Raw genomic sequence first — 22,646 nt, 5'->3', positions numbered from 1 at the left:
CGAAATCAGGACCTTAAAAAAGTGCATATCGATATATAGATAGAATACAACACCCAATTTTTTTCTTGATATTTCTTGTAAATTTGAATGAAAGATTGTTGAAATGATATAAGAGTATACCAGTATGCAACTGTTGTATTGTATTTCCGTTGTTGCTTTTGGTGAATGGTTTACTCTGTTTCATTTGTGAATTTAATTTTACACAATGTAATGCTCCAAATATTAAGTACTGGATTCCATAGCATATTTTCTGAAAGATATTATTATTTTAGATCATTAAAATTATGAATGACATAAAATTGTTTGACATTAATGGGACTGTTTGCGAATGTGGTCGGTAGGCAAACATATCATGATGTATCCAAATGTAGCTTGTATGGTAGGATAAAATGAGCTTAGAGACATGAGGTTCAATTCTTTCTTGTTTCTGTCATCTCAGTTTTGAGCTTGCAACACATAATTTCTGTGGTGTCGTTTAACTGTCAGCATATTTTACAAACTAGAACGTTGATAACTTGATTTTATCTAGAGCACACAAAAAATAGCGGATGCGAGTTCCAAGATTTTAAAAAAAACATATCATGATGTAACATAAAAATGATTAACCAATCTCTTTGGCTGCCAATTAAATTATTATATTTCTACGGTCCAACTTCACGTCTGTCTTTCATATCAGTCTTAAACTCAAGATAAATCACAAGTTAACATAGGTATTTCTTTGAAATTTAACCCTGTTGAACGGAAAAAGAGAGGAAACCATGGGAAAAAAAGACAACAAAGAAAGAAAGAAGAAAAATTCCGATAATTCTTCCATTAATTAATTAAACGAAGTAATAAATGAACATATAAAATCAAAATTTTATTCATCTTTACAAGAAATTAAATAATGTGGGATGGCCGGAGATCAACCGGAAAGAATTGGATTTCTGATATATTTATTCCTGTTATATCTGCAGATGTTGACCATATATATGCCCGGAGTAAGCTCTCTCAATACTCCATCCTTCAGGGCTGTCCGCTTATGGCCATTCGAGCTTCTTCGTGTTTCATCAATTTAGTGAACTAAACATGAAAATCAAACTAACATACATTTAAAATCCATTCTCTTTTAAACAAGTGATTGCAAAAGTGTCAAATTTCATGCATTTGACACACACATATATACCTGTGAGGTTTTGAGCTCTAATTCCTTCCATTCCATGGCTGGTTTGCTCCCTTCTACTATCCCAGTTCCCGCATACAATATAGCACCAACGTCCTGGCAAATTTAAGTGCAAAATTAGTTAGTTTCATCAATAAAATCGCGACGATTTTTTATAAATTGAATTCATATGTGGCAATATATATCTTTGTTAAGGTAATACTGATATTACCTTGCCAACCAAGGCTGATCTTATTCCTACAGCAAACTCACTCTCTGCACCACCAAACCACCCAACAGGGCCAGCGTAGTATCCTCGGTCGAATGATTCTGCATCATTGATTAATATCTAATGCATCAGTGTCATCCATCTTCATAAAACTCAAATGATAGTTGAAATGAGGAGACTAAGGGATTTGAATTATGAATTATAAGGCCATCTGAGTAGTGTTTGCTTACCAGTTTCGATTATAAATACTCGGGCGTCCTCCATAGGCTGCCCACAAACAGCTGGAGTCGGATGAAGAGACGACAAAATCTTAAACTGGAAAATATATTTAGATATTTAGTCTCTGCTTTATACATATAATGATTCCAAGGAACAAAGTTGAATAAAATAAGCAGGCATGCCTCTCTCTATATATATATATACCTCATCATCTTCTTCTACGAGTGTGCCTGTGAGTTTAGCGTAAAGATGTTGAACTCGTGGGAGTTTCCTCAGAGCTTTGTTTGGTTCGACTATTGTGCTCGAACATATAGCCTAAAGACGTTTTTAGGAATTATCGTGTCAGAAATCAAATCATAATGCATTGACTCTAAAAATGAATCCAAATATTGCTTTAATCAGTGAATTATGGATTATCCATAAGCTAAACTTACTTCGAGTTTTCTTCTGATGCTTTCTCGTACTACTGCAAATTCGTGGTGATCTTTAGGACTGCAAATGAATCACCAAACAAAATGATGCTGCCCAGAATATCAAGCATCCAAGTGATATGATAACTTTTTAACAATCTGATAACCAGTTAATTACCTTGAAAGCAAATCGCGTCCAATATGTAAATCTAGAGCCTCCGATGTTCCTCTGGCTCGTGTAGCGGCCAATGCATCGCTGGTGACACTAAGCTGGTCCCGGTAAAATAGTCGTTCGGGCTGATTCACAATATATACTGAAGAATATCAAAATATTGCAAGACAACGCCGAATACTAAAGGGTATGGATACTTTTTTCTGGTATACAAGTCATGAAAATTTATACTCACAGTGTTCCCGATGAAAGCAGGTGCTTCAGGAGGTTGGAGACAAAATTGGTAGGAATTAACCCCTTCAGCCTGCAAGGCTTCCAACCACATCAAGGGGTCGATTTCTGCATTTGTATGTACTTGGCTGCTGCGTGCAAGTACAACCTGTATACATATAAATTTTCAGGTAACCATTCATGAATTTATGCCACAAAAAACAAGTTAGGAGGATCTTGCTAGATTAGAACCTTGGTTAGATTGGAATCTTTGCTTTTAATGGAGTCCAAGGCTTTGTTGACAGCTAGTTCCCAAGATATTTGGTTTGGAACGTGAGTTTGATCGAGCAAAATAGGTTGTTCGGAAGAATTATTGTTCGATTTGATGACACGTGAAAGCTGCCACATGGTGGCTTCAAGTGCGGCAACTGCTTGTTCGTATGTTGTCGAAAGGCGGTTGTCCCATGCGACGGTTGCCGCGATCATCGAACTTCCTTCAAACTCATCAAATTCAACCTGCAATATTATTCATTAACCCCATCTACATATAAACTTCAGATTTTCATTACTAATTTGTACGTGCATGATCTTTGTTTTTTAGTTTTGCATTCGGAAAAGAAACTAATTAATTACCTGAGGGACCATGAAATAAAAAGACGCAAAGTCTTGCCATTCGGGAGATATGTTAGCTCTTGCATCAAAACGCATTCCACCGTAAGCACGGATCAATGGAGAGCTTTTAGACAAGAACCTGATCAAAATCATATATATTTGTTGGAATATGTGCCCTTCGCGTCTCGAAAATTAGGTCATAGGAGATTGAAACTAAATTTAAAGCTACCTTTTGATGGAATGCCAATCATTCAAAGAGAATCCGTCGAGATGGCGAAATGAAACGGCTGAACCAAATCCAGCAACACCAACTAACTTTTCTTCATTATTCTTATGACGACTGGGAACGATGGACGATTCGCGACCAGAATAATAACTGCGTGGGAGCACAGGATCTAAGCTCTGAGAACGAAGCCAATCTAGTGCCTCGATGTGCTCGTCAATCGGCACCTTTTACAAAAAGCATTTAACATAAGAGAAATATCCATCGAATTCGAACTCATGCTCACGAGGGCTAATAGTAATATAACAGTAATATATATATATATATATATATACATATTATATGAGAAAAAAATTAAATTTTTTGTGGTTCGCATTTTAAATCATAGTACTTCTGAATATATTTAGATCAAACTTTTTTGAAATTTTGTAATTTGCATAATATTTGCCAAGTAAAAGTGCAAGATCAGGAACAAGATTGAATGACGTACGTGTCACATGCATGCACAGAAATGAATTAATTAATTCTTCACTTTAACATGTATATATATATATATATGCATCCAGTTGTTGTTTTTGAATGAGAAGATATTGACAAACAAGGTGTAATATATATATATATATATATATGCATCCAATTGTTGTTTTTGAATGAGAAGATATTGACAAACAAGGTGTAAAACGTATAATAACTGACATATATACCTCGAGACGAATAATCCCAGAATCAAGTTGTGATGGGTTCGACTTCAAGTCGTAAATGGCTGAGTTGAGACGATCAGCAGCCGAAGCTGGTGTGGGTGCCATTGGAAATGTTTTGGTCTCAATGGTACCAATTGGTGCTCTAGGATCTTCGCTTTGGCAACCATTCATGGATAGTGAAGACAACTCCTTGTATTTCTATGAACATTCAAAAGAAAATATTAGCTATATTTTGAGAACAAGAAATATTTTGTTCCCCGATGACTCAAAATTTTGCATTCTTACTTTGTTGCTCGTGAAATGAACTGAATGTTTGGCATGTGCCGTCGGTGATGAGAAGGAGGCCGGTTTCGCGGATTTGATGTTGGAAGAACTGGCAATGCAATGGTTAGCTATTGCTGCCATTTTTTGCTATATTATGTGCAAGATTAATGTTGTTTTGTTTATGTACTTGTGTGCTTTTTGTCTTGAAATATTTGTATGGGTATTTATAGTAGTACTAGAACAAACTTTAGGTCAAATTTCACGCCATAACGGACTGAAAAATAGTTTAATCAAACAAAGTGTTTTGACTGTATATATGTTAATTGTTTATTCATAATTTTTCTACCTTTGCAGCCTAGGAGGAAGTAACTTACATTATTCCACCATTATTGTTTTTAATTAACGGTGGATGTAGCAAAATTTAAATTCTACTACTTATATTAATGAATTTAGGACATATCAACTTTAACCAAATTATTATATATCTGGTTATTCTTTGTTTTTCACAGACAATATAATATAATGTATATTTAATATATCGAAATGACACAATTAATGTGTGTATTTTTCCATTTGCAAATGGCGTTTGTCGAGGACCTGAGTCATCCATCACATTGAAACTTTTTTCCTATGGCTTACTGTGCTAGTCAATATTGTCGTTTCATTTTCCAAATAAAATATTTCCTTTTTTTTTTTTTTTGTGGAAAAACATACATCTTGACTTGTACTGTATTGATACTGTGATACTTAGAATTATCCTTATTTATTTAATTTTTATTTTTTTTATTTATATAAAAACGGTATTTTATATTTAATTCTAATAAATATATATTCTCAGATTTAAAGACAATAAAATCAAGTCTACAAATTATTAGTCAATCAATTTACATAAAATATTTTCTTTTACAGAACATTTTTAAAAAAAGTGACACCATAAGTAAAATATATGCTTCATAACAAGGTTTAGTCACACAATTAAAGAATGATTTCACATCACTGAACACGCACTGACACATTTTTTCATCATAATTTTATTATTATTAACTAATTTATGTACGTAAAACTCTAATTTTACAAGTCAATATTTTCTATTCGATGAATTTATTTATGAAAAAATATTATTTTTTGTCAAAAATATTTTTTTCACTCTAATTGTGAATCAAATCAATCTATTTTATGAATTTAGACATGTGAAACTGTCTCTTAACTGGCAAGAGACCGGGTGAACCACCATATCAGGTCTATTGATTGCATCACACTCATTAAATTAAATCTTCAATTTTTCTAAATAAATAATGTTAGCAGGCATTATTTGCAGGACGAGATACGTCCAGCTTTAAAATAATAGAGCTTCCGAATTTGAAAAAGGCATGCCTCAGGTGCAGTCAATAAGCAGAAACTACCAAGAAGCATGCTGGAATGAGTCGGATAATATTTTAACTTCAATGTGCGTGTGCATATATATATTTTTAATAGTATATTTTCTGAAAAATGTTGCATCATATACAATTAATATTTATATTTATTCAAAATATTCGGTCCCATAGTCAGAGAACCATCATTTGAGAATTAGTTTATTTGAATTTTTCAGTCGATAAGATTTCAAAATGAATGTATTATTTATTTGCACATCAAATTTGAATTATGTTTACTTGCTAGCCTTGGGTCACTCCTAGTTCATTTTGCTACGTGAACGAGGGCATCCATTGTTGATTGATGTCTGATGGGACCGAAAATTTGAATGTTCGTCGCAGAATCAACCCAGTACAGCGCACAGAACCCCTAAAATCTTTGACATTTTTAGGAAATAGCATAATATATGCACAATTCAACATCAAGTTTAAAACAGCACTACAAAAAACATTCAACATGCCATAAAAATATTCTTCTATCGAAAAATCGAGTATACAATCCATAAACCTATAAGAGACTTTACCAGACTTTAGATGTTGTTGATCTTTGGCTTTAAATGTGCAACGCCATCTAAAGAGAGCAAATACCCAGCCTAAAAGAATTTGAGGTATGCTCACAATTTACAACAATGCGAAACCACGCAAAAATTATGCATATTATTCCTCGTCCATGTCGACCCCGCCAATTATTTGCCGTCTTTTATCAAAAACAGCTCTGAAAGCCTCACGCTCAGCACGTAATTGGTCTTGGAGCATTTTTTGTCTCTTTGATCCAACAGTTCTTTGAGTGAGCTTCTCTTCCTCGGGCAAAGGATTCGACTTCTGCAACCATAAGTCAAAACAGATAAGCTAAAGCCTTCAGAGGAGCATACTTTGCCTTACCTAGCACCATTGTCGGCAAGGCCACACGGCAACTCAATAGAGTTTGTCAGGGTAAATGTCATTATAGACCTCGTATGTATTTTAACACAAAACAATCAAGTATAATGGAAAGCTTTACAGTAAATATGACGAGTAGAAATCTCACCAAATTGTACCCAGAACCACGACCAATTACTAAAGATACATTTGCTGTTTTGGCAACACCTATTGAGAAACCAATACTGCCAACCTGAAGAGACCATAATCCAAAAATATCAATATCAAAACATGAAAATGTTGATAATAAAAAATTATCTAGTCGAACACAAACAGTGGAAGTTCAAGATTCCAAACTCGTTTCAAGTTTGTTAACATCTTTAAAAAAAACTACTATTATTAATTGCCCGTGTAAGCCCTCAAAATTTTATTTTGGACCTTATGTACGTCCATCTTAAAAGTTTTTTTACGAAACCTGAAATGCCTTCCATTATTGCCTAACACCAAAGTTTAAAGTTTAATTTGAAACACACTCCAGATGACTTATTTAACTAATGAAAAAGACAGTAGTCGACTAGTCGTTTACCTGATCAGCCCAACATACAGATTTACCTTGGTTGCTGTATGATTTAGCTAAACCAGAGAAAGCACTCAATTTTACCCTGGTTACTTCAGCTTTTTGCACATCATCCTCGTCCAAATCATTTGACCATTTGCTGTTTCCAAATTCAGTCACCACCTCTATCGGACATTGTTCTACAGCATAAAACCTCTGCTCGTCTTTAGATGTTCCTAGTTTTTTTCGAAAATAACATACTAAATTATACAAAATGTGGATTCTTTCAAACTAGCACGCAAAAAGAATTACTCAGTAACCATCAACAGCCCAAAATCCTTATTAAGTGGATAAAAAAGGATGTAAATTGGCGATGATAATATGTATCTTCAGCAAACAAGACATCCTTCTAAAATAATTGTAAATGATTGATTGCATCCTGTCTTGCGTCCTAGAGATGATCAATAGAGATGTTACTTATAAGGATTCAAACAAAAATGATTTGTTACCCAGTTAACATGAAATAATGGGTTAGTTGAACAAGGTGTATCTAGCACAATAATTTCCCGTGAAATTATGAAGTAACATGATACGACTTACTTCTACAGGTGACCAAACTAACTGAAAACCTAAAATCACACCTAACACCACAATTGTTATTTTTAAAATTTTTGCATCCATTTGACGTCATCAAGATGTGAAATAACCACTGTGAATACTATCAAGATGCTAGTTTGAGACGAAGTAATGTAATTGTTACAGCAACAAAGACAGTGACGGATTACATGGATAATATAACTCTAAGATAAAACTGCCATCTGAGAACAAAGATCTTCATAGATTGAGCAGTCACATCATAAATAGCAGTCCAGATATTTCTCTGTCCGTTGTCTTTCACACGTGTCGATACCAAGGGAACTAAGTATAGACCATCAATTGAAAACTAAGAAAATGAGTGAATTCAAGCAATACGATCGGCAGCTAGATTACCTTTAGAAAGTTTCGAGTTTTCAGCACTTGCACATTCTGAACCAGGAAGGCCCCTGATATGATCACCATCTTCTGTATCCATGTCAACCTAAGGAAATTTAGGTTATTAAACATTATTTCACAGAATGATAGAATAGTAAAGATCTGGCTTGACAAAGAATAAGCCAACAAGTAAGAAACCATAATTATATTAAAGATGAAATCACTGGCAACATCATAGGTTGAATTTTAGTGCAGTAAAACATGAAAAAGGAAAAAAGGAACCCAAAAGCAACGTGGGCCGTGAATTTACCTCTCGAATCCCATTTTCCTCCAAATCATCTCCATGGAGTAAAGACTGCAATATAATCAGTTAGTGAGTATCAGGTTTAAAATTCATAGAAAATGCAAATATCCTCAGTCTGACAAATTCTTGTCAAGCAAAATCTGGGTGCAAAACGGGGAAACTATACTATTGATACCGTGACGTCTAGCTTCATGTATAAGGGCGGTGCATCCTCCCATTGCCTGGCCATCTTTTGTATGTCATTTTGAGCAAAACCATGAATATTTCTTGCAGCACAGCCCTGAGGCCCACAATGAAAAATAATGTCCATTAAAGAACACTGGCAGTACAATACAATTTCAACTTCCACGTGCTGGAAGGTCCCATGGCATATTTATCCAATCATTTTACTTAACCTGCGGATCTAATGCACTATATAACGAATAAATAACTCAGGTAGATAACTATGACGAGCTACAATATTTACTTTACTAACCGAAAAGTATCATGAGAAAGTAACAAAATCCAAACAAGAAACTCACCACTGGATCTTTGTATGCAGCTTCTAGTAAGTAAACCTCATAACCAGATCTCTGCAATTAAAGAATTGAAATAAATTTTAAGCAGAAAATGAATGAAAAATAACACGTCCACATATGATTGTAAAAGTCAATAATATAACACACTAACTCAGGATGAACAGAGAACCTCAACTAGCAACAAGAGAGGTATAATCAAATTGTATCAAGAAGAGTATGCATAAAACCTTTGGACGTGTTTCCATTTCCTATTTTACTGTAGGGCGATCAAGATGTTAAAAAGTAATATCATCAATTAATTCAGTTCAGTAAAATTTCAAAACAAATTGCCAAAGGAATAAACAGTAATCCCCATGTTAGTTTTTATGGTGCAAATTCGAGTTGATTGGTTTCAAAATTATATTATGTAATCCTTGTGTTAATGCCAAGTCACTGATATATCTAAAACCCTAACACAGCTCACAATGAATTCATTCAAATTTAAATCATGCAACTCAGATGTCTTTGAACCACATGCCAAAAAAAATCAATAGCAAAACGAGGGATAAAAAGGACAGTGGAGAAAACCATCATATGTAATCAAACAACAACAAATCCTAGCTATAAGAAACATATCTGAGATTGTAAATTAGGGATGACCTTAAAGTTTGGGTTTTAAAATTATGAGGCTTTTTAGTGTTAAAAAAAAATAATAATAAATTTTACAAAGACACACTACCATATGGAGTAGTGGGGATGTAGGTGAAGCAGTTTAACAATTTCTGAACCCACCACTAAACCTGAAATTGATAGTTAATAAAACTGTGAAATTGTTTGTACTACTGAAAATAGTACGACTTGAGGGCTGTCAAATGGGTTGTTTCACAGGCAAGGAAAAAACCTGGAAGTGGAATATGTTCACAGGAACGAACAGTAAAAAGAAATTATTCGCTGTTTATCTACAAAATAAATGAACAGTGATTTGAATAACCATAACAGTGTTCTTTCTGTAAAATAAAATTAAAACAATTGTATGATAATTCTGATCAAAATGCAGTAGGCGTCGAACATTCACAAAATAGAAATTCCATTCCCATACAATATACCAAGAACGATAATATTGCAATAATTCTTCTCTAAGCCTATGGGCGTACACTTGGTCGGGAAACTAAGCCAAAAAATTTCTAAAATATTGCATTTAATTCCACTTTGGTTTTGGGATTTTTTTTTTGGGATAGGAAACTTTGTTTTTGCAATATCACTATAACAAAGTTTCTGCTTCATTTTTCACACGTGCAAATGACCTAGTTGAGTTTCTCTAGAGGATAAAGTACCAAAAAGGTGACACCAATACTTTTCTAAAGGAGTATAGGTACTGTTTTATGTCCCATTTATATACTTTTAACTCAGCCTAACGACATCAGCACTGGTCAAACAAAAGATGAGGGAACAACTCTGGAACGATGAATTTGCATCAGTGTTTTAAATGGTGGTCGGCGGCCGCCTAGGCGGTTTAGTGGTCGGCTACCGCCTAGGCACCGCCTAGGCGGTAGGCGGCCCTCGACCGCACCACCTATGCATGAGGCGGGTGTTGTAGGCGGCCCAAGCTATACGGCGTTGGGGAGGCAGGTCGATGCAGGTCGAGACGGGTCGAGGCGGCTTGAGGCGACGAGCAAGCGGGCGAGTCAGTCAAGATTTTTAAGTTGTAGTTAACAATTTTAAAAACCTAGTCAAAGTTAACTAATTTTAAATATCAAAACCTTAACATGCCTCACTTTCTTTATTTTATTTTTGGTTTTCACTCTCAACTCTCAAGTCTCAACCACCATACACAATCTGCTGCCCGCCGCATTTTATTAATTGCACATTATCTAGATGATATTATATTTTGTGTTTAACATTATTTAATTGCACATTTTACATAAAAATGATGACTATTTGTGATTATATTGCATGATTATCTACAAAAAAATAATTAAAAAAATTCAACTGCCAAGGCACTGCCTGGGCACCGCCTAGGCGACCGAGGCGGTAGGCGGTCACCGACTGCCCCGCCACCGCCTCCTGCCATTTACAACCTTGATTTGAATCATAAGTCATGTTTTGATTATCTTTCCTAAATTGCCTGGCTGTAACAAATCATGATAAAAATTCTCACCACATAAGATCTAGATTGCAACAATACACTAAACTTGAAGGTCTCAAATTCTGAAAGCCATGACATTGAATATACATACGACAAAGTCATTATATAATCACCAGAAACCACACAATGGATCTGCCAACACTGTTCAGAACAAATATATCAATAAAATAAGACGGTAAGACATCATCTCAATCTCATTAATTCACTTCGTAAGCTGGTGCTGCTTAAATAAGATAAGGTGATGCCTATTAATTACACAATTATAAGCAACATATTTACTTTTAGTCAAATACCAAGGCTTAAACAGATACCACCCCCAACAAAAAAATGGGGCATATTTCATCCAATCAAATGCCAACGGTGTGATATAAGAGGCTTAAATTAATGGAAACATGGGAGTGTCCCAGAAATAAACCAAGACATTCAGACAGAGAAAAAATTTGAATAGATCGCGTTTAAATGTATTGAAGACATGAACCACAGAACGGAAAACTTAAGAACCCATTATTACGGGAATATTCAAACAGTGATACAGTTATTGCATGGAATTCATGCAAGGTTTCTCTTCGAGAATGTTCAAAGAGGGCTTGTTCACAGAAGTTCACAAACTACAGTAATCAGAATCACAATACACAAGTATGTCATTGAAATGATATAATGAAAAGCAGGTGAACTGAGAAGAAGAAAGGAAAGGGTAATTCAAAGTTCTTGTAAAAAGCATGGAAGGATCACAAAATTTGAATTCCAAATATACTTCCAAATTATTCCTAAGTTCAAAAACTGGAAAAGCACGACATATAAGAATCAATATAGAAGTTACAAAGAATTTCAAGGAAAATAATTGACATTATTTAAAAGGTGTTAATTAGTTCAACTTCTGCACTCTACACAGACCAAGGGATCTCAAAGAATGTCATTCATCGACAAACACAATCAAACAGCCAGAAAGAAGAAGTAAGAAAGAAACATACATGGACAGTGGTAAGACTGGAGAAAAATCTCCTCACTCTATTCATTCAATTATTTTTGAGTAGCTTCCTAAGTATGACGTCAAGGCACCCCTCAAACAAGAACAAACAACTTAACTTGCTACATAAAATCCCCAAATAAGACCAAGATGTAATGGACCTCTATGTTTACCCAGAAGAGAGAGCAGCACACATAGAGAGACCAAAGTACAGAGAGTGATGATATACCTTTGCAGTTGCCCAAAACTGATCAAAATCAGCTACCCGCAGATTGCGGTCATCCACTAAGATGAAGCACAAATAGCATCAAGAAATGGATCAATTGCCAAATAAACTGCATCTGTAGTTAGTCAAACTGAAGCAGCGCAAAGGCACTGCATGACCATTTAAGCTATAAGAAGACTACGCCTTTCAAGTATTTCTGCGTTTAACTATCTTACGGTGAAAGAAAATACTTTATATGTCCAAATGGACATTTTCCAAGAGAAGCATCATAAATGAGTCTGACAGACTTGTAGGATGCAAACTGGTGATGTCAAAGCTACAACCAGCAACATAAGAAACACCAACATTACTTTTGTTACTTAAACAAGATGAAAACCAAAATGAAAGTAAAGTTTGAAATGAATCGCACATCATCGTATCTCAAAGAAAATAAAAAACCATTCCTCACCAATGCCTTTAAGGTAAATGTTATCAAAAAACGGAAATTAAAAGCAAGAAAGAAGGGAAATTATTGTTTTGAAAAAAACTTGTGCTTTCTCCACAGAAAAGTCATACCAATTACAAAGAAGAAAACCCCTTCATCAAGGGTCTTTTTAAATGCCTTCAGCATGCTTGACCGATAAGCCTGATAGACATACAAAATGTTATAGCAAGAATAATAAATTCAATGATAGCAGTTAAGAAGAGGATATACAAGGTGCTAAATCTATATTCACAGTAAACCTTTCATTAAAATATCACTAATTCACGAAACTGAAAAATAATTTAACAGGCTATAGGAGCATTTCTAATTGCATGCCTACCACTTATAAAACTGTGCTCTCACAGCACAACCCTTTTAATAATATTTAGGCAGCATCATTAAAAAATGAATTCTACAAGAGAAATAACATAAAATCAAATGCTTCCTCTCGGTGTAAGCTTCATTGCTAGAAGCTTTTTATCTTTTGCAACTACTTAAGAGAACCGTGCTAATAGCATTATCTCACACAAATATAAAACAATTAGGATTAGTCCAAGTTCGAATTCAAATTTGACCCTCCCTGACTAAGGTTACAGTGGAACAGCAACCATTTCAGATTATCACTGCGGAACCAACTTCACGAGATATCCTGGCCCCTTTTGGCTATTAAATCACCTAATTTTAAATCTTTACATCATATAAAAGTACACTTACCAGAATATGATTAGCAATACCATAAGATCCATTATAGTTCAACAAATTACCTTGACCTAGTATTAGTCATAACATTTCAACTGTCCTCAATCTCAAAGACAACTTGAGATTGCATGCAGTTAAGGTCACATGCGCCATTAATATAATTAATATTATAAACTCGTATGTGTAACTAAATTATCGAATTGATATTGTCACCTCTTCCATCTCGGGTTCGTAACAGTATTCCATGACCTTCTTAGTTGGTTTTTTCCCACGAACTGAAGATTTTGATTTTGAACCCTCACTGTCTTCAACCAATGCACAGAGAAAAAATCATTTACATATAATTTGCATATTTGTCATGGTTACAAACTAAAACATTAAAACACCTTTTCGACTTCAATCATGAAATAATCATCCATCGAGTGAATCCGCGGAGCACTGCCACCATTTTCAACCTCAAGATCACGTAATATCTTTGCCAGGTAGCTCTTGCCACTGCCTGATCATAATAAATTTTCAAATACTCTTAGCAGATGATACAATATTTACATACTTTTTACCAATAGCATTTAACCCATTTAGCACACAATTTTTACAATATGTGGACTCCACACTTAAACAATAGCTCACAATGCAACCCAAGTGTGACACTAATATAAGCAATCACGCATGCAAAGCCATTATAATAATCATCAGAAATCGCATTCAAGGCATTATTACTAACATCGCAATATAAACTTTTCTGTCTAACCTAGCTGTAATTTTTAAGTTATATCATGTTCAGACAACAAGCTAAACTCCAAGTCATGGACAACCCACCAAACACACACATAGCAGTTAATTTAGAGACCTTTTCAGAGGCAAACAACATGAATAAGAAAAATGAAAATATAGATTTCGGTATAGATTAAAAAAATCAAAGCATAATTTATATGGTAAAGATATTTGCAAGAAAATGAGAATATATATATGAATAAAACCTGGAAGCCCTCGCAGAATAATGACAATGTGATCTGGACGGCTATTGCGGTGTGGCTTTTTTAAAATGTGTGAGACATCCAAAGCCATGGGCTTCTCTGAGAAGAGATGAAGAGATGGAATATCTTCACTTTCTCTTAGATACATCTTGGATGGTGTCATCTGAAAGGCTTGAATTTCCTTAAAAGCATGATAATAAAAATCTACATTAAGATCTACAAGTAATTTTCCGCCTGTAATGAATAATTAAACTAGCAACAATAAGATATATAGCATTCATAAACTATGAACTTTCTTTAATTACTTCCAGGACACTGCTAAATAAGCAGTCCATAGCCATGTATTCGAACTATTTTTAGAAATGTTAGTTTCTTGCAATCAAACAACATAAGTGCTATTTTCTAATGCTAATGCACTTAGAATTGCCTACAAAAATATTTTATCTTTTTCAGTCGAGTTCGGTGTTGATCATTCAAGCATTCCTCCTGCACAATCTTGGGGTTGTCGGTATCAATTCTAACATGACCTATATATTACTGTTAAACATTCACCTTATATTATCACATACGGGGACAGCAGATCAGAACTTTAGCTAGTAGCATACCTCAGTGTAATAACCACCTGAATTTGGATTGCCTTTTCTTGAATATTCATTAGCTTCAGATGAGACACCTTCAGAAACCACGGGATAAGGTGCCGGCAAAGAGGGTGCAGATTCAGCTGGAACTGGAAACAGGGAGCTACCACTGGATGCAGATGATGTGGTGCCTGGATTCAACGAGTTCAACCCAGTAAGTTCTAATGGGAGTGGCGGTGGCGGTGGAGGTGATGTGGGAAGTGGAGGCTGCCCATTGTACCCCTGTGATCGCTTCAACTGACCTATGTGATCGCTTGAACCAGATAAACTATAATACTTAGGCTCCATAGCTTGATGGAGCGTTGCACCCGATTGTGAGATGCATTTGCTAAACTCTGGCTGGCTTTCGCTAGGAAACTTAATTATCTCATGTGGAGTAGGTAAAGTATTATATATGTGCGTTTGATGAACTCCATGGGCCTGATCTAAATTTTTATAACCATCAGCCCTGTCACCTTTATTCTCACACACTTGATTCTGCATAAAATTATTCTCAATTCGATTATATTGCAATTGCCCCAACTCCACGATCTCCTCCTGACTATACTCAAGTTGGGTATCATAATTTCGCTTTTCGTAAATATTAATCTCTTTAAAGTTTTCGCTCTCTTTACCCTGGAAAAGATGGCTAAAATTGCTCATCTTCTCGAAGGTATAAGCTGAAATTTTCTTCCCCAAATCATTGCTCCTGTTTAAATCATGATTCATAGCACCATGATAGCGTATCAATTTCAATCTCCTCTTGTCATCCCCAGGCGGGATCATACAACTGCCGTTCAAATAGTGGCAAGGACCAGAACTGTGGCCGGAATAGTCGACTCTCATTCTCTTGGCACCAATCGTCTGGGCATCGTCATAATCTAGCCTAGGTTTCATATTTTCATAAAAACCTTCGCCAACATTAGAGTTATTGCTCCATGGCCGTGGGAGAAGTTGCGGTGGTGGCGCGTACGGATTCGCAGCGGGGGGGCCTTGGTGGTCGACCAACGGGTCATATGACGGAGGATGAGGCGGTGGAATAGGAGGTAGGTGACGATTGAAGAATTGTTCTGAGTACTGTGAAGGCGGTGGTGGCAGTCTGAAATTTTGTGGCGGAGGAAGGCAAAACGGGAAGTGGGAATTTGAACAGACAGGGCAAAGATTACCCATCTGCGGTCTTGAACGCCTCGAATGCTCCATAATTGAGCAGCTAATCTGCTGGAGCACTGCACTTTCGAAGACCCGATTAGGGTTTGGAGAAGGCCGAATCTAATTGGGCCGGACGATCGTTCATGCTCGTCTCACGCACAAATTATTCAACGATTTCGATTATAAATTACTTTTAAGGAAGGAAGTACATTTACTGATTATATCTGAGAAACAAATTGATTTCTTGTCTCTCTCTCTTTTTTTTTAATTAAAAAAATCAAATTGATTTTATTTACGTTGATAATAAAAAATATCTATATATATGTGACATTAATCATTTCTTTATTTTTTTATATTAAAAATAATATTTTTTATAAGTGAAATTGAATCTAACATTTATCCTACAAAATTGAGAATTTTTATTTTAGGCAAAAATTTGTGTGGAACGGTCTCACGGATCGTATTTTGTGAGATAGATCTTTTATTTAAATCATCCATGAGCAATATATACAAAATAACTTATATTTCTTTCTTAATATTGATAAGTTATAAAAATTATTAATATGTCAATGGCTTATACTGATCCGTCTTTTTTTCCATCTTATTATCACTAGGAGACTAAGGTGTACATGGATTAGATTTTTTATCGAGTATAAGATAATTCGAGTTTGATAACATATTTTTTACTACGCGTCCCAATTTTTAGATTATCCACCCTTGAGTATTGGTAGTATAATAACCATATCAGTATATGTGGTCTAAATGATTCTAAAGGACTTTATATATCACTAATTTAAAAGTTTTTAAAAATATTAATGGTGAAAAATGATTAAATATCATATTTATTCAATTTTAAATAGATATTTTTAATTATATTAAAAATACGATCATGCTGTATTATTACAAAAGCAATCAACTTAAACTTTTTTTGTAGAATAATTTACTTAATTTTAAAGGTTTTTATAAAAGGAATTTTAAAGGATTTTGAATGAACGATGAATTGTTGTCGTGGAGCTTTTAGGAAAACCGTAAAAACCGAGTGGAATTTTTTGGAGGGTGAGTCTCGAAACCGCTAGTTTATGATGTGAAAGATTTCAGTAGAATTTTCTATATGAGAATGCTGAATTTGCAATGTTGGGGTAGAATTATATGTCAATGTGTTTTTGTTGGAATCAGTCATTGTTTAATCGAAGAATTGTTGAATTTAGTTTCAAATCTTGATCAAGTTATAGGATTTGCATACTAATATGAGTTGTTGAGGAACAGAGTTAACGGTTTTTGAGATTAGTTCAGTCTTGGTTGTGATTTTGTTTGGCTTATTCTCTGCAAAGCCAAGTTTGCTTTTGGAACGAGAGTCGAGCTGTTCCTGTATAGCTGGAGCTTGTTGCGGGTTGATATGCATGGCCGTCGACGTTTTGTTGGATGGATGTGTCAAAGATGTTTGATAAAAGTCCGATGAGAATACAGAACATCTGTTGTTTAGTTTTATTCATCTCCTCTAATTTCTGGTTTTGTGTTATTCTGGTTGTTGTTTCTGATATCTACAATTTTGGGAATCCTCTTCTTACATGCCAAAATCTAATATTTCATTATGGAGTTGGTCAGCTAATTGATATGACATTAGCGAAATGTAATTTCTGAATCGAAATGCTAAGAAGTTGCTTATTGTTGGAATTCTTGTGATTCAAGTTTTTTTATGTATTTTTTCACAGTGTTTGTTAGAACTTAAAATATAATATTGGCTTTTCAGCATATGGGGATAGAAAATTTTAACCACGTTAAATCTGATTTGAATTCAGCTATTGTTAAACTAAGAATTGCAGCCTATATAAAGGATTTTTTTTAGTTTTCATTTTAACGTATCAAGAAAATATCAAGAAAAAAAATTTCTTTACTTTCCGCAACGATTAGAGTGGCTAATATGAGCAATATTTACAGATCGAAGATGCAACTCGTGTATTATACATGAAGCCCATGTACAGATTCAAATGTTGCTGCTGCCCGTTGCCAGTTTTTGAAACTTTGATCCCTGTAATGCTGCAGGGTATCTATCTAAGGTGTCAATTATATTCTGTGGCATCAAATGAATGGAAGAGAGAACCAAGCGAATGGACGACAGGAACGAGTGCGACATCGAGTTGTCACTTACGTGTAGTCGATGAGTTCACTGCATACTGCTATCAGAGGAATCTTCCCAAAGCGATGAAAGCATTGGACTCTATGCAAAAGTATAAATTTTGGGCTGATTCAATCACATATTCAGAGCTTGTTAAGTGTTGCATCGATCATTGTGCTGTCAAAGAAGGCAAAAGAGTTCACCAGTATGTTTTTTCCAATGGATACGAGCCCAAAACTTTCCTTGTCAACACTTTCTTGAACATGTATGTGAAGTTTAAGTTACTGGATGAAGCACAAGCTTTATTTGATCAGATGCCTGAGAAAAATGTTATTTCCTGGACAACAATGATTGCTGCTTACTCTAATACTGAGCTTTATCTTAAGGCATTCCAAATGTTGATTTTGATGATTAGAGATGGAGTCAGACCCAACATGTACACATACTCTTCTGTTCTGAGATCCTGCAAAGAGTTGACTAATCTTACACAACTTCACGGCTGCATAATCAAGGTTGGTTTGGAGTCAGATGTCTTTGTGAAAAGCGCTTTAATTGATGTTTATTCCAAATTGGGTGAAATGGAGGGAGCACTCTATATATTCAATGAGATGGTAACCAGAGATCCTGTTGTTTGGAACACCATCATTGGTGGTTTTGCACAGAACAGTAATGGCGATGAAGCACTGAATCTCTTCATTAGAATGAAGAGGTTAGGTTTCTGGGCAGATCAGTCAACTCTGACTAGTGTTCTGCGATCTTCCACTAGCTTAGCACTATTGGAACTCGGTAGACAAATCCATGTCCATGTAATCAAGTTTGATCGAGATTTGGTCCTTAACAACGCACTTCTAGATATGTATTGCAAGTGTGGCAGTTTAAAAGATGCTAACTGCACCTTCACTAGGATGGTTGAAAAGGATGTGATCTCTTGGAGCACCATGATAATAGGTTTTGCCCAGAATGGTTACAGCAAAAAAGCTCTTGATTTATTTGAAGAAATGAAAGTTTCAGGAACCAAGCCAAATTATATCACAGTTTTGGGAGTTCTGTTTGCTTGTAGCCATGCTGGACTGGTAGAAGACGGTCAGCATTACTTCGAATCAATGAAGATGCTTTATGGAATTAATCCAGGAAGGGAACATTATGGATGCATGATTGATCTTCTTGGAAGGGCTGGGAAACTTAAAGAAGCAATGAAACTTATTCATGAAATGACAAGTGAACCAGATGCTGTCACTTGGAGAACTTTGCTTAGTGCTTGTAAAGTTCATCGTGACATGGATTTAGCTGAGTATGCTGCAAAACAAGTTCTGAAATTGGATTCTCGTGATGCGGGAACCTATATACTGCTGTCTAATATATATGCAAACACTCAAAGATGGGAAGATGTTGCAATTTTGAGGAATTCTATGAGGGATGGAGGAATCAAGAAGGAACCGGGGTGTAGTTGGATCGAGGTAAATAAGAAGATTCACACTTTTATATTAGGTGACAGATCCCACCCACAAGTAAATGCTATTTATCAGGAGTTGAATGAGATCATATGGAGATTAAAGGAAGAAGGTTATGTACCTGACACAAATTTTGTCTTACAAGATATTGAAGGGGAACAGATGGAAAATTCACTTTTGTACCATAGTGAGAAACTGGCTATTGTATTTGGTATAATGAGCTTGCCAAAAGGGAAAACAATAAGAATTAGAAAGAATCTCAGGATATGTGGGGACTGCCATGTTTTTGCAAAACTGGTGACCAAAATGGAAAATCAAAACATAGTTATCAGGGACCCTATTCGCTACCATCATTTTCAAGATGGAGCTTGCTCTTGTGGTAATTATTGGTAGGATCGAGTAATGACAGTCATGACTTTTGCTGCCAGAAGCTTATTTATATAAGAATAACATGTTCACAATGGTACGCTGTCAAGATTTATTCATTAGTTTTATCTTTATGTATTATGAGTTGTCATTAAACAAATCTATACGTAGAAAAAATTATTTGACATCGTCTAAACCCCTGAATAAAATCTCTTGAACGTCAGTGCATTTGCTTGTATCCAGGACAAACTAATGCAAAAGTTGCTGGAAGGCATTTGTCTAGAGCTATCTCACTGCGCTCAGTTATTTGATAATGGGATACCGACGCTTGTTCTATGATCCCTTTGTGAGTAAAACATGTGTTTATTAACCAATCTTTGTGCATAAGATTCTGAAGTATTTGTTTAAGTATGTTTAATTGGCGCTCAAGTTCTAGCATCAAACCAAAAACAAAAAAATTATAGTTTTTCCTACAGGTGCTAACAGACAGATCTGTGACCATCCGATATAGTATTTTCCCAACAGTCTTTTATCTTTTGCACATCCGCTTCTCGAGATTCCGCTGCGCTGAAAATTCTAAAGCATGTAGAATCGTTTGAAAACTAGTAAAGGCATTGTAGCTGGGCAAAGGCAAAGGCAAAGTGAGGAGCTCCAATATGCTTCCTCCTAATTCCAAGGCTTGCCCTTTTTTTGTGTTTTCGACTTAAATAAAATGGCTGATGTGATTATGTTCTTCGTTCGATCTTCTAGTGTAAAATAAACGAGGAATCAGTATTTAGAGTGAAGAATTGACATAAAAAGATCTTGATTAGAGTTTTTCTTAGCTAGTAATTTATTGTTTGTATAGATAATTGTCTCCTTCTTGATTTTTTAAATATATAAAATTCATTCACTATACGGAGTGTATAATGAAGGATATTCGGAATGAGGAAAAGCATCGGTCCTCATTTCTTATATCTCAATATCACTGATCATAGAAACTTTATAAATCTACTATCAGTGTGACAGGATTTATTTTTTAAAAAAATCATTCAATTACAAAAGTCAATTCTTGTTGAGTTGCACTTTCTTTATTTTACAAATACAGCGGATAATTTCATTCTTATTTTTAAAATAATTAAAATCGTAATGCACATGCAAACACGAGTATGATTTTTCAATAACCTACTACTCTTGTAATAGAGGGGAAGAAATAAATCAAACTTTTAAACATAAATTTTAAGATGTCTAAATCTCAACCCTCAAATCATTTATCAACCCACATCCGCCACTTGCCCGAAATTTGTGGAAGTAGTCTCTTGGGTGAATGAATCCAATGCCCAATTCTATTTGAATCTCGTTGTTATATATATATTCTATATCTATTCTATCAATTCTATTTTATTAAGATTGAGCATATCATAGTAACTACCTAAAAAGACATCAATTTTTTCTTCCAAATTTACCCTTATGCGATACTAATATTACACTTTTGTTTTTTGTTATTTTGTTTGTTTTTTTTTTAAATTTCAACACACACTTTTATTTTTGTTATTTTAACAATTCAAATATCAATTTAGTCACTCCATAAATTGTCAAATTACACTTTAGTCCATCGATAATGATAAAAAAATTGTACATACACATCGCGTGTGCATAATTACTAGTATTTTATTAAGAGTGAGGACATGATAGTAACCACCTAGGGGACACCAAATTTTCTTCCAACTTTACCCTTACATGATACTAATATTACACTTTTGTTTTTTGTTTTTGTTTTAATTTCAACATACTCTTTTTTTTATTTATTTTTATTTCAACAATTCATGCATCAATTTAGTCCCTCCATAATTTGTCAAATTTCACGTTAATTCATCGATAATGATAAAATAAACTATACACACGCATCGTATGTGCAGAATAACCAGTATATTATTATGTTTGTGTAATCATTTTCCAATCAAGTTGCCAACAATATTGTTTCTTACAGTTAAAATTTCACGTCACATAATCTTAGTTATGCCTGACAATAATCTATAAAACCAACATTATTGCAATTAAATGATCTTTAAAATCGCATGGAAAAATATCCACAAGCTTTAGTACAATAAGTTGGCGAACAAGAATTGACAGTAGGTGTTCTCTATATTTATTTTATAGTAAATATTAGCTAATAGAGACAAAAAAAAATGTTCACTCAGGGGTCGAGGAAGTTGAAGGGTCGATCTCAAATACTCTGAGGCACATAATTTTAATCTTTGTTAATTCTTTGTTAATTCTTATAGTTATTAAAACTTAATCTCCATGAACAATATACGAATTGAAAACAAAATATAAATTAATGGGCGCTTGTTTTGTGGGAAAGTTGGTGAAAAATCCTCAATCAAAACATTTCTTTGGGTTCACTTTCTACCCACAAAATTGTATTACTATGTCATACAAAATGTGGTACACTTCATGTGAAAATGTGATATTAAAAAAGTATCCAGGGATTGAACACAAAAAAAATCGACGGCTGAGAACCTGAAGGTCAATTTCCCGTTGTTTTGTCCAACTTCTCATGCCAGAAAGGAAGTGACAAGTGAAAATATCGAAGCATCAAATCATTCCCTGCTTTATAAGCGATTCGATTGATTTTACCCTTTATGAAAATATTTCAAGTAAATGTCACATTTTTATTCAATTTTCGAATTATAGCACCATACGTGCC

The 22,646-nt window shown here is 34.7% G+C and overlaps 3 protein-coding genes across 5 annotated transcripts; 1 reads left to right on the top strand and 2 right to left on the bottom strand.

Moving 5' to 3' along the window:
* Positions 1-772: 772 nt before the first annotated feature.
* On the bottom strand, positions 773-4,359 carry LOC142556756 (isochorismate synthase, chloroplastic-like). The gene is made up of 13 exons (XM_075668242.1): positions 4,203-4,359; positions 3,921-4,115; positions 3,223-3,443; positions 3,015-3,132; positions 2,634-2,897; positions 2,407-2,550; positions 2,178-2,296; positions 2,024-2,081; positions 1,794-1,904; positions 1,601-1,685; positions 1,374-1,471; positions 1,166-1,258; positions 773-1,062 (listed from the first exon to the last, which is right to left on the bottom strand). The coding sequence occupies exons 1-13, from the start codon at positions 4,320-4,322 to the stop codon at positions 1,006-1,008; spliced, it is 1,683 nt and encodes a 560-aa protein (XP_075524357.1). The 5' UTR covers positions 4,323-4,359; the 3' UTR covers positions 773-1,005.
* A 1,674-nt stretch (positions 4,360-6,033) lies between these two features.
* On the bottom strand, positions 6,034-16,233 carry LOC142556152 (uncharacterized). 3 transcript variants are annotated; one of them, XM_075667447.1, is made up of 13 exons: positions 14,864-16,233; positions 14,262-14,439; positions 13,669-13,780; positions 13,495-13,594; positions 12,675-12,744; positions 12,123-12,178; positions 8,805-8,855; positions 8,459-8,563; positions 8,290-8,334; positions 7,998-8,085; positions 7,038-7,207; positions 6,621-6,704; positions 6,034-6,415 (listed from the first exon to the last, which is right to left on the bottom strand). In XM_075667447.1, the coding sequence occupies exons 1-13, from the start codon at positions 16,073-16,075 to the stop codon at positions 6,251-6,253; spliced, it is 2,436 nt and encodes an 811-aa protein (XP_075523562.1). In that variant the 5' UTR covers positions 16,076-16,233; the 3' UTR covers positions 6,034-6,250. The 3 variants fall into 3 exon arrangements, with proteins under 3 accessions (XP_075523562.1, XP_075523561.1, XP_075523563.1); XM_075667446.1 differs by having other exon boundaries at positions 7,038-7,243; positions 14,864-16,231; XM_075667448.1 differs by having other exon boundaries at positions 7,064-7,243; positions 14,864-16,231.
* Positions 16,234-16,952: 719 nt separating this feature from the next.
* Positions 16,953-20,854, top strand: LOC142556151 (pentatricopeptide repeat-containing protein At2g03880, mitochondrial). Its single transcript, XM_075667445.1, has 4 exons — positions 16,953-17,080; positions 17,963-20,054; positions 20,201-20,303; positions 20,434-20,854. Exon 2 carries the CDS (start codon positions 17,990-17,992, stop codon positions 19,982-19,984), a length of 1,995 nt encoding a protein of 664 aa, XP_075523560.1. The 5' UTR covers positions 16,953-17,080; positions 17,963-17,989; the 3' UTR covers positions 19,985-20,054; positions 20,201-20,303; positions 20,434-20,854.
* Positions 20,855-22,646: the final 1,792 nt, after the last annotated feature.

This window comes from Primulina tabacum, chromosome 9 (assembly GCF_025594145.1).
Source record: "Primulina tabacum isolate GXHZ01 chromosome 9, ASM2559414v2, whole genome shotgun sequence".
Taxonomy (NCBI): Eukaryota; Viridiplantae; Streptophyta; class Magnoliopsida; order Lamiales; family Gesneriaceae; genus Primulina; species Primulina tabacum.
The sequence above is the reverse complement of the archived record's forward strand: the minus strand, read 5'-3'. Positions and strand labels throughout refer to the sequence as shown.